Genomic DNA, 12021 nt, shown 5'->3' on the forward strand with positions numbered 1-12021 from the left:
CTGTGTGTCAATTTGCATTGGCTTCTGTTTTTCTGTATATTTATAAATTATTGAAGCTTATGTCTGTGTTTTCTCTCTTTTCTTGCCTTGTTTCTTTTTTGTTGTTGATGAACTATTTGAAAGTATTATAGAAAAATAATGGCATTTTTCTAAATAACTATAATCCTGTGATCAGTACTTCTTTGGAAATGGGCACATGAGGCCCCTGCCTTGTGCTCTGTGTTTGAGAATACCTTTCTCGAATTTTTCTAAGTCCCTCCAGCCCCACTTCTCCTCCCCGCCTCAATACCTAAAAGGCAAGGCGCCCCAAGTGCTTTTCTTTAGGAGTCTCATGTTGAGAATTATAGTAAATTTTCTAATTACATTGAGAATAGAAGCTTTATTTTGCTGATATTATTGTTTACCACTGTACACCTTATTTTCCTTCTAAATTGTCTTTCTTGTCCTTATTTTTATGTATTCCTTTAACTGGTTAGTATGTACATAGTTAATGTTATAGTTATTAATTACCTTTCTTCTCATTTTCCAGTACCGAGTTGAAGCTCTTGGAGGAGGCAACCATTTCAGTCTGCAGGTCTTTAGGTAAGGAGGAAAAATGAATGTGTTTTTGTGTGTGTGTGTGTGTGTGTAATGTGTATATATATATATGTATATATATATATGTATGTATGTGTGTGGAGACAGTTATTTCAAAATTTCTGTTACAGATTTTGCTGGTGCAATGTGAATTGAATTAATGAAGTGATATATTTTTGTTGATGATGATAATTATAGTTGTACTAATAATTATATTCTTGGTGCTCATTGATGCCTCTAGAGGTTCTCATTCAGTTAACAGCAATGAGACACATGCTTGGTTTATTTGCAGTAGTGGTAACGGACTCCACTAAGCCATAGAGCTTATTCTTTTTACAAATTTTGAAATACTGAGAAAAACCCAAAATATTCTTTGTTTTGTAGTTGCATGTTTAGTTCCTAGAGAATATGGATCATTCATGCTTTACTTTGCCAACTGCGCATACTATATATGCTGTTGCTGGCTGTGTTAACTAGAATAATTATCACTCATTAATAGGAAAATATATTAGGAATCTTCTCAAATTAGTAATAACAGCTTGGTGTTATGGTAAAGTGCATGGGCTCTGTTACTTACTAGCTGAGCTTTAATTTCCTCATCTAAATTGCAGGATTCTCATGAGGAAGAAGTCAGATAACATATGAAACATCCAGTATAGTGCCTAGCATCTCGTTATTATTCATTATTTATGTCAACAAATGTTACCTTTTTTTGGACCTCATTTCTCAAATACTTTACTTTCAAATTGGTAGCAGTTGGAAAGAAATGTATGTTTTAAAAAATGTGAATGATTATACTTACATTTCATTGTTGCTTTGAAAATTAGAGATAACATATCTGTGAAACGACTGGTGGACAGGAGCTTAATAAGTGATGACGAGCTTGTTTTTAAATCAAGCTTATGGATATGCTCCATGTAAGCTATGTGGCTAACTCCCATATAAGTTACTCTGCCAAAAACAGTCTTTGATGAAATATTTTTGCTTTTAAAAACAAATTATGTTGGTAATGATAGAGGTGGTATTATAATAGTTGCCTTGAATTTTGTCTGCAGTTATAACCATAGATTTGAGGATTTTGTGCTAAATAGAGCTGACTTTCAAAAACCTATATGACAGTTTGCTGAAAATTAATTTTATGTAACTGATATTAATGCAATTATTATGATGATGGTTTTTAACGTGACCTTGGGGTTTTACAAAAATAACATTTTAAAATTGGGAGTAATCGTTACTTATTAATACAATGTGGAAAGCATACTAAAATGTAAAAAAGGCAGTAATGGCTCATATTCCACAACCCTGACATAGCTATTGGTAATATTTTGCCTTCTGTTATTTATTCTTTGGATATACATTTACATGCATATTAAATACACATACTCAATTATTTTAATCTGTGTTTTTCACTTGATATTATGTATCTAAGTGTGTCATTCTATATTTAAAACTACTTTGGAGAATAGCAAAAAAATATATATATACATTTAATTCCCGAAATTCTAACAATATAGTAGTATAGTTAAAATTAAAGTCTTCCCATATTAAACAGTGCAGGAAATCACTGCTAATCTTTTGTGATAAGATCAAAATTTTGTCAGTATTCTGTATGTATTGATTTATATGCACAATTTTATGTAAGTGGTATTATTTCTATGTTGTTTTCACTTAGCAGTATTCAGGAACTTCTTTCTACATTAATAGATATAAATGTATATCAATTTTAAGGGCTATGTGGGTATGTAACAATTCTCTCTCTCTCTCTCTTTTTTTTTTTGGTCTGAAAATGTTTTCATTTTTCCTTCGCTTTTGGAGGATATGTTTGCTGGGTGTAGAATTCTAGGTTGGCATTAATTTCTTTCCATACTTTAAATATACCATTCTGTTATTTTTCTGGTTACTCTCATTTTTGTTGAGATTAAAGCTGTCCAAAAAAAAAAAAGCTGTCAATGTTAGTGTTGTTCCTTTGAAAACAATGGAGTTTTTTTCTTCTGGATGCTTTTAAGTTTTTCTTTTTTGTCCTTTGGTTTTCAACATCTTAGAATATGCTGAGGAGTATTTTTCCTTCCTTCTCTCCTTCCTTCCTTTTTTCTCTCCTTCCTTCCTTTCTTCTTTCCTTCCTCCCTCCTTTCTTCCCTTTCCGCCCTCCCTCCCTGCTTGAGGTTTGTAGAGCTTGTTAAATCTGTGGGTTGATGTCTTTCATCAGTTTTGGAAAATTCTCAGCCATTATCGATTTATACATTGTTTCTGTCCTATTCTGTCTCTCCTCTCCTTCTAGGGTCTCTGTTATATTTGTGTTAACATTTTCATTGTGTCGCATAGGCTTGTTAGGCTCTCTCTCTCTTTTTTTTTTTTTTTTGTATTTTACTTTCTTTTTTACTTTGTCTCTGACCTTCCGTAGGATATATTTTTATTAATCTGTCTTTAGTTTACTAATCTTTTTTCTGGTAAACACATCTATTGAGATTTTTAAAATAAAATTTTAATTTCAGAATAGCTTTAGATTTATAGAAAAGTTGCAAAGCTATGTAGAGAGTTCCCATATAACCCTCATCAGTTTCCTCTGTTGTCAACATCTTACATTAATATGGTACATTTGTCACACTAAGGAATCAACATTGGTACATTACTATTAACTAAACTTGACCCTTTATTCAGGTTTTACTAGTTTTCCCAAATGTCCTCTTGGACTTTTTTCTGTTCCAGGATACTACATTACGTTTAGTCATTAAGTCTCCTTAACCTCCTCTTGTCTCAGATTTTCCTCAATTTTAATGACTTTCAGAGTTTTGAGGAATACTGGTAGAGTATTTCCAGAATGTCCCTCAGTTCGTTTGATGTTATTCTCATGGCTAGGTGGGGGTTATGGGTTTGTAGGTGGAAGATCACAGAGGTGACATGCTGTTCTCAACACATCATATCAGGGATACATGCTACTAACATGAGTTTCACTGATGATGTTGACCTTGATTATGTGGCCAGGGTTGTTTTTGTCCATTTTCTCCACTGTAAAGTTGTGCCCCTGCCCTGCTGTTGCCTTCATTTTGAAGGAGAGTTTTTCTGGATACAGAATTCTTGGTTGGCATTTATTTTCTCATATATCATTCTGTTGCCTTCTGATAAGTCATTTTTTTGTTATTGCTGTCAAGATTTTGTCCTTGCCTTTACAAAATTTTAAAATTTATTCTTTATTCTGCTTGGGGTTTGTTGATGTTCTTGGATACGTAGATTAATGTTTTTCATCAATTTGGGGATGTTTGTGGCCATTATTTTTGTTGGGCTTTTTATATTATCTTTATTACTTTTTTCCATGAATCTGCACATGAGGTTCTCTGGGTCCCAACAGATTTCTTATTAAGTATCTCACAGTGAATTTTAAGTGCATTTCCCTCACTTTTTCCTAGTTCTTACCTGCTAGGATAGTGCTATGAGAGCCAGGTCAGGTGTTTTATGTGAGGAGGTGAGGTTTGCTCTGTGTTTGGCTTGTTTAATTCTTACCAGTTGTTTTCTGGGACTTGTCGCCTCTGAATCTGTATAGCAAGGTATTGGGTGGGACGATTAACGTAAGTTTTCTGGTTGGAGTAGACAAAAGTACTTTCAGGCAGTTAGGCTTGCTAATGATCCATTGATTACCAAATAAAATTTTAATTCAGTTCTATAAAATTTGTAGTTAAAGTGTTTCCTGTTTTTTGGGGAAAAGGACTATCCTGACTCAGCCTTTTCATTAGCTTGTATCTTTTTGTATTTTTTCATGGGTATTTTATTTTTAATTCTTTATTTAAAAAAATTTCCCACTCATACAGAGGCAGACAGAATAATATAGTGACCTCCTGTATGCTCATCTCCCAGTTTCAATCATTTTCAACTCATGGCCAGTCTTGTTTCATCTGTATCTCTCACCTATTTATTGACGTATAGATATGTACAGAAAAGTGCACAAGTAAAAAGTGTATACAAAACAAGCGTATCCTCACATAATTAATTTGACACAAACCTCTGGCGTTATATTATTTCATCCATAGATATTGTGATATGTATCTCATAATAACAATTTTTTAATGGAAAAAAATACCATTACCTACTAAAAACAATTTTTAATATTGCAAAACATCCACTGACTGTTCAAATTTCTAATTGTCTCAGTTTGTTTGAATCAGGAGCCAAATAACGTCCATACATTATTATCGGTTAATATGTCTTTACATTCTTTTCAGAGCTAGGTTCCTCCTGAATTTGTCTTGCCTTTTTTCCCCTCTCAATTTTCTTATTGAAGAAAGTGGGTAGTAGAGTTTCCCACAATGTAGATTTTGTCGATTGCATCCTTATGGATTGTTAACATGTCTCTGTCTTCTACATTTATGGTATATTGGTTATTGGATCTTGGAGATCATGGGTATTTTAGTGAGATACTGGGAAAGGTTGTTTCAGGGGCTGGAAGCAAGGTCAACCTCTCACCCCAGGTGGAAATCCTCTTTATAATACCCTTGTCTGAGTATTACCTGGAATTTGCTTGAACTCCTGTGGAGATGGAGAATTCCTTTTTCACAAAGCCAGTTCAGTTAACAGATTGCTGCAAGTTCAAGCTCCAGAGTTAAATGAGTTAACTTTCCATTACTGAAGTATTATCATTACTTGAATTTTACAGATGAAGAAACTGAGGCATGGGGAGGTTAAGTAAGTTGCCAGGTGTCACACAGCTAGTCAGTGCTGGAGCTGGGCTTTGAACGTAGTCACGTTCTGTAGTCCAGTTCCACGTGCTTTTCTGCCTTCCTGTCAGATATCCCCTGTTCCTACTCTGGTCCTGAAGCGCCTTCAACTTCAGTGTAGCATTTGATTTTTGCCAATTAAGTTTGATCCTGTTAAATTCCACTGAGGTATTTTGGAATATTGAGTCTACCATTGAGTATTGTTTTTGAAACATCATTAAGTGTACTTAATTTTATAAATTTATTACCCCATCTACATCTTGTCCAAAAGAGTACTATGGAAACTTAGAATGTCATCCACATTAAGACAGGGAGTTCCGTTTGTAAATACCTTCTTAGTACCTGACACAGTGCTGGGCACATGTAAGTAGCTCCATGAAGACATGCTGAATGAATGAAAAGGGTACACAGAACTTTAATTACATCAGTCTAGTAGTCTTGGTTGTTCTTTCTAACAACACAGGGTTTTTTGTTATTTTAATGGCTAACCATAAAATTCAAATGATTACTTATAAAGCCATTCAGTAATGAAGGGGCTGTTGAATGAACACAAGATTGTGAAGTTGGGATTCCGAAATATGGTTGAAGTCCTGTCAGCCTCAGCATTTTGTTTCAGTATTTTGTTTTGATTTACAATAACTATGAAATATTAATTCACACAGAGACGCACTTGCGCACATTAACTGGGTTTTTTTTGTTTGGTTTGGTTTTTTTTTTGGCTGCGTCGGGTCTTAGTTGTGGCACACGGGACCTTTGTTGAGGCATGCGGGATCTGTCGTTGCAGTGCGCGGGCTTCTCTCTAGTTGTGGCGGCACTCGGGCTTCTCTCTAGTTGTGGCCTGCGGGTTTTCTCTCTCTAGTTGTGGTGCGTGGGCATGGTTGCCCCATGGCATGTGGGATCTTAGTTCCCCGACCAGGGGTTGAACCCGTGTCCCCTGTATTGGAAGGAGGATTCTTTACCACTGGACCACCAGGGAAGTCCCCTACATTAACTGGTTTTTAAAAAAACCGTTTGTCTTGAAATCTCAGCATAGTCTTTCATTAAGCTAAACCCAAAGCTTAAAAGTAGGAAATTTTTGATTCAGAGTGAAACTCTAACAATATCTAATCACGTGTCTATTCTGAATTATGGAATCTGGACAAAACCTGCCCTAACTTAGAGCACAGGTTGCTCCTTGCTACTCACAGTGGGGCTCTCCACCCAGCAGCAATGAGCATCACCCGGGAGACTGTCACAGCTGCAGAATCTCAGGACTCACTTCACACATGCAGAATCAGAATTTAAACTTTAATGAGAATGCCAGGTGATTTAAATGCACATTAAACGTTGAGAAGCACTGTCAATGTCAGTAGTGTGGGTGGCCGTGGGATTCTGTGCTTCCAGCAAGCTCCCAGGTGACGCTGTCGCTGCTAGTCCGTGAACCACACTTGGATGAGCAAGGTGCTATACATTTTATCACTGTGAGAAGATTGTACAGTTACTTGCATCTACTCTCAAGCTGTGACACATACCCAGCAGATAGACCTGGGTTAATTGGACAGTTACTGAGCGCTAAGCAGGTGGGCTGTAATGGTGTACTGATTCCTACGTATATCTTTTCTTTACAGTTTTGGATTCTGAGAGAAGGTGGCTGTTTTCTCCTACAGTTTCTATTATTTCCATTTGTAAATCATTTTTCGTTGTTTAGAATTAAGACCAAGCAGCAGTTTCTCTCGTTGCTACTTTCCCTAGTTAGATTTGAAATTGACAATAAGGTTCATCCCTGAACAACTTCAGTCTGACATTTGGTTTTATAAATGTTATGATATGCTCATTTTGATTTCAGTTCTTAACTTTAACTTTTAAAAACCTTTTCTTCTCTTGCAGTTGAAAACAATCCTCGAACAGGAAACCTTGGTGCACTAATTAAGGTCTTCCTGTCTAGAACCAAAGAACTAAAACTTTCAGCAGAATGTCAGAAGTAAGCTGGATGATTAAATCACACTCTCTCTATATTTAATTTGTATTTAACAATATGAGTATTTTTCATTTATTGGTAGAAATAGGGTATGGTCTTGGAATTGTTCTCATTATTAAGGCAAAAAGTAAAAGAGGTTTTAATTTACTGTCCAGGTCATTGTAGTGAGATTATAAATTCTGGAATCTGATTTCAGCATTTTAGACAATCTTTAGAAATATATTCTTTAAGAAGATTAATTGTGTAATTATTATTAAAAAAAAGGTAATTTTCTCCCATTTCCACTGCCGGTTGTATCTAATTTAAATACAATAAGTCCCCTACATATGAACCTTCAAGTTGCAAACTTTCAAAGATGTGAAAGTGTGTTTGCATATCCAGTCACGTAAGTTAGTTCACGTATCTGGCGTACATTGTCACATGTGTGCATGCTCTACAAGTGGTCGTGCTTTTGTGTACTTTACAGTAATGTATAGAGTACCGTAGTACAGTATCTTTATTTCAAGCCCAGGATGTCTGGAAGCAAGCGTAAAAGCGGCGGTGATGTAGCTGGTACTGCTAAGAAGTGCCAAGTGATAACGATGGAAACAAAAGTGAAAACAATTTTGAGAGTGGAGCGAGGCGTGTGAAAAGTATTATAAACCTACTACAGTACAGTACTATTTAGCCGAGTTTGTTAGTTGGGTACCTAGCCTAACTTTGGTTGGACTTACAAACAAATTGGACTTATGAACATGCTGTCAGAATGGAACTCGTTTGTATGTAGGGGACTTACTGTAATGACTTAGTGTATTATTTCATTCCACATTTGTTTCCTTTATTTCTTTCATATTAGGTGAACGAAGGTTCAGATTAGATATTACGGTTTTATATTTATATAGTGGAAGGTTCACCTTTTATGTACTCGAGCATTTTTTGAAACCATTTTTGGAGGGTAGTCTCTTAAAAGATTGCTCATTGCCCTGTTTCCAAATAATTTATATTGAATCCAATTAAAATTGTTGTGAGTCCATGATTATTAATACAAATAGCAGGTATTGTACTGTGCAGCTGGTGATGCCCCATTTATAATTTTGGTTGTGGGGACTTCCCTGGCGGTCCAGTGGTTAAGACTCCGAGCTTCCACTGCAGGGGGCATGGGTTCAATCTCTGGTCCAGGAATTAAGATCCCACATGCTGCAGGATGCAGCCAAAAAAAAAAAATTTTTTTTTTGGTTGTGTATTTGCATATGTTCTCTTTATGTTACTATAGTTTTTATTTTTTCTATTTTTAGTTTTCTTTTCTTTGAATTGCCTGTGTATGGGGCAACTATAAAGTTAAGAACAAAGAGCAGTCATGCCTAAAGGAAAAAAATTTTCAAGTTGACTCACTATGTAAAATACACAGAATGAAATATGAGGTAAATTATAGTAGATATCATTGGTCCAGTGTCATAAATCATGAGCCATTAAAAAAAAGGTATGCACATTGTCCTAATATTACAAACCAAATGGGCAAAATGATTGAGAAATCAATGGACTAGAAATAAAGTGATTGTGCTCATGATTAAATACTGATTCTTGTGTAATTTTGCTCTTTCCTTTCTAGCCACATCTTCATTTGGCAGACACACAATGCTTTGTTTATTATTTGCTGTTTGCTGAAAGTGTTCATTTGTGAGATGTCAGAGGAAGAGTTACAACTTCATTTTACTTATGAAGAAAAATCTCCTGGCAGTTACAGTAAGTATTGCCTTTGAAGATGTTCTGGGATAACGTGTGTAACATATAAGGATAGAATTTGAAGAATTAGAAGTATAATTTTGAAAATTCTACTTTTCCTCATAATTTTTTTTTTTTTTTTTTTTTGGCCACGCCGCCTGACGCATGGGATCTTAGTTCCCCGAGCAGGGATCGAACCCGTGAACCTGGCAGTGGAAGCATGGAGTCTTAACCAGTGGACCACCAAGGAAGTCCCAATTTTCATTTTTAAGTGACCTGACACCATCACTCTTTCTTCCCCTATATTAATTTAAATGAGCTGAGACACTTATAATTTTTTGCTTTTTTCTCTTTTTTTAAATAAGGGGGATGGTAAGATTGAGACTTTTCTTTATTTTGACTTCTATGTATATGGGAAATAAAAATAAAAATCACAAATATTCCTTTCAGGAAACAAATGTCAATCTAAATGCCATTACTAGGCCAACACATTATTAAGGGAGACAACCAATCAGAATTACAGATTTTATAAATGTTAAAGGTTACTTTCATAGGACATAACAGTCTCTGAGTCTGGGTATCTCTGGGACTCCTTGATCAGAAATAATGTTTTTAAGTATAGTTTTATGATGCCAAAGTATATTGTCTTTTTCTGAAGATACAGGAAAAGGTTACCATTTTCTCCTGATATTGCCGAAATTTTTTTTTTCCCCAGTAGTTAGGAGGGCCTATAGTTTTCAAGATCAACTGCTGGTGTTTCATTTCTTTTTTTGTGTGTGTGTGTGTTTTTTTTTTTTAATCAGTCATCAATTTTATACACATCACTGTATACGTGTCAATCCCAATCGCCCAATTCAGCACACCACCATCCCCACCCCACCGCAGTTTTCCCCCCTTGGTGTCCATACGTTTGTTCTCTACATCTGTGTCTCAACTTCTGCCCTGCAAACCGGTTCATCTGTACCATTTTTCTAGGTTCCACATATATGCGTTAATATATGATATTTGTTTTTCTCTTTCTGACTTACTTCACTCTGTATGACAGTCTCTAGATCCATCCACGTCTCAACAAATGACTCAATTTTGTTCCTTTTTATGGCTGAGTAATATTCCATTGTATATATGTACCACAACTTCTTTATCCATTCGTCTGTTGATGGGCATTTAGGTTGCTTCCATGACCTGGCTATTGTGAAGAGTGCTGCAATGAACATTGGGGTGCATGTGTCTTTTTGAATTATGGTTTTCTCTGGGTATATGCTCAGTAGTGGGATTGCTGGGTCATATGGTAATTCTATTTTTAGTTTTCTAAGGAACCTCTATATTGTTCTCCATAGTGGCTGTATCAATTTACATTCCCACCAACAGTGCAAGAGGGTTCCCTTTTCTCCACACCCTCTCCAGCATTTGTTCTTTGTAGATTTTCTGATGATGCCCATTCTAACTGGTGTGAGGTGATACCTCATTGTAGTTTTGATTTGCATTTCTCTAATAATTAGTGATGCTGAACATCTTTTCATGTGCTTCTTGGCCATCTGTATGTCTTCTTTGGAGAAATATCTATTTAGGTCTTCTGCCCAGTTTTGGATTGGGTTGTTTGTTTCTTTAATATTGAGCTGAATGAGCTGTTTATATATGTTGGAGATTAATCCTTTGTCCGTTGATTCGTTTGCAAATATTTTCTCCCATTCTGAGGGTTGTCTTTTCGTCTTGTTTATGGTTTCCTTTGCTGTGCAAAAGCTTTGAAGTTTCATTAGGTCCCATTTGTTTATTTTTGTTTTTATTTCCATTACTCTAGGAGGTGGATCAAAAAAGATCTTGCTGTGATTTATGTCAAAGAGTGTTCTCCCTATGTTTTCCTCTGAGAGTTTTATAGTGTCTGGTCTTACATTTAGGTCTCGAATCCATTATGGGTTTATTTTTGTGTGTGGTGTTAGGGAGTATTCTAATTTCATTCTTTTCCATGTAGCTGTCCAGTTTTCCCAGCACCGCTTATTGAAGAGGCTGTCTTTTCTCCATTGTATATCTTTGCCTCCTTTGTCATAGATTAGTAGACTGTAGGTGCGTGGGTTTATCTCTGGGCTTTCTATCTTGTTCCATTGATCTATGTTTCTGTTTTTGTGCCAGTACCATATTGTCTTGATTACTGTAGCTTTGTAGTATAGTCTGAAGTCAGGGAGTCTGATTCCTCCAGCTCCGTTTTTTTCCCTCAAGACTGCTTTGGCTATTCAGGGTCTTTTGTGTCTCCATACAAATTTTAAGATGATTTGTTCTAGTTCCGTAAAAAATGCCATTGGTAATTTGATAGGGATTGCATTGAATCTGTAGATTGCTTTGGGTAGTATAGTCATTTTCACAATATTCATTCTTCCAATCCAAGAACATGGTATATCTCTCCATCTGTTGGTATCATCTTTAATTTCTTTCATCAGTGTCTTATAGTTTTCTGCATACAGGTCTTTTGTCTCCCTAGGTAGGTTTATGCCTAGGTATTTTATTCTTTTTGTTGCAATGGTAAATGGGAGTGTTTCCATAATTTCTCTTTCAGATTTTTCATCATTAGTGTATAGGAATGCAAGAGATTTCTGTGCATTAATTTTGTATCCTGCAACTTTACCAAATTCATTGCTTAGCTCTAGTAGCTTTCTGGTGGCATTTTTAGGATTCTCTATGTATAGTATCATGCCATCTGCAAACAGTGACAGTTTTACTTCTTCTTTTCCAATTTGTATTCCTTTTATTTCTTTTTCTTCTCTGATTGCTGTGGCTAGGACTTACAAAACTATGTTGAATAATAGTGGTGAGAGTGGACATCCTTGTCTCGTTCCTGATCTTAGAGGTAATGCTTTCAGTTTTTCACCATTGAGAATGATGTTTGCTGTGGGTTTGTCATATATGGCCTTTATTATGTTGAGGTAGGTTCCCTCTATGCCCACTTTCTGGAGAGTTTTTATCATAAACGGGTGTTGAATTTTGTCAAAAGCTTTTTCTGCATCTATTGAGATGATCATATGGTTTTTATTCTTCAATTTGTTAATATGGTGTATCACATTGATTGATTTGCATATATTGAAGAATCCT

The 12021-nt window shown here is 35.6% G+C and overlaps 1 protein-coding gene across 4 annotated transcripts in view; it reads left to right on the plus strand.

The window, feature by feature from the left end:
- Positions 1-12021, plus strand: part of DYM (dymeclin) — a 389413-nt gene that overhangs the window by 54205 nt on the left and 323187 nt on the right. For 3 of the 4 annotated variants that reach the window (XM_061170204.1, XM_061170205.1, XM_061170206.1), the window contains exons 3-5: positions 530-582; positions 7149-7242; positions 8828-8961. In XM_061170204.1, the coding sequence (XP_061026187.1) occupies positions 530-582; positions 7149-7242; positions 8828-8961 (281 nt within the window). The remainder of the gene's footprint in view (positions 1-529; positions 583-7148; positions 7243-8827; positions 8962-12021) is intronic. The other variant, XM_061170207.1, reaches the window with a different exon arrangement.

The sequence above is a fragment of the Eubalaena glacialis genome, chromosome 15 (genome assembly GCF_028564815.1).
Source record: "Eubalaena glacialis isolate mEubGla1 chromosome 15, mEubGla1.1.hap2.+ XY, whole genome shotgun sequence".
Taxonomy (NCBI): domain Eukaryota; kingdom Metazoa; phylum Chordata; class Mammalia; order Artiodactyla; family Balaenidae; genus Eubalaena; species Eubalaena glacialis.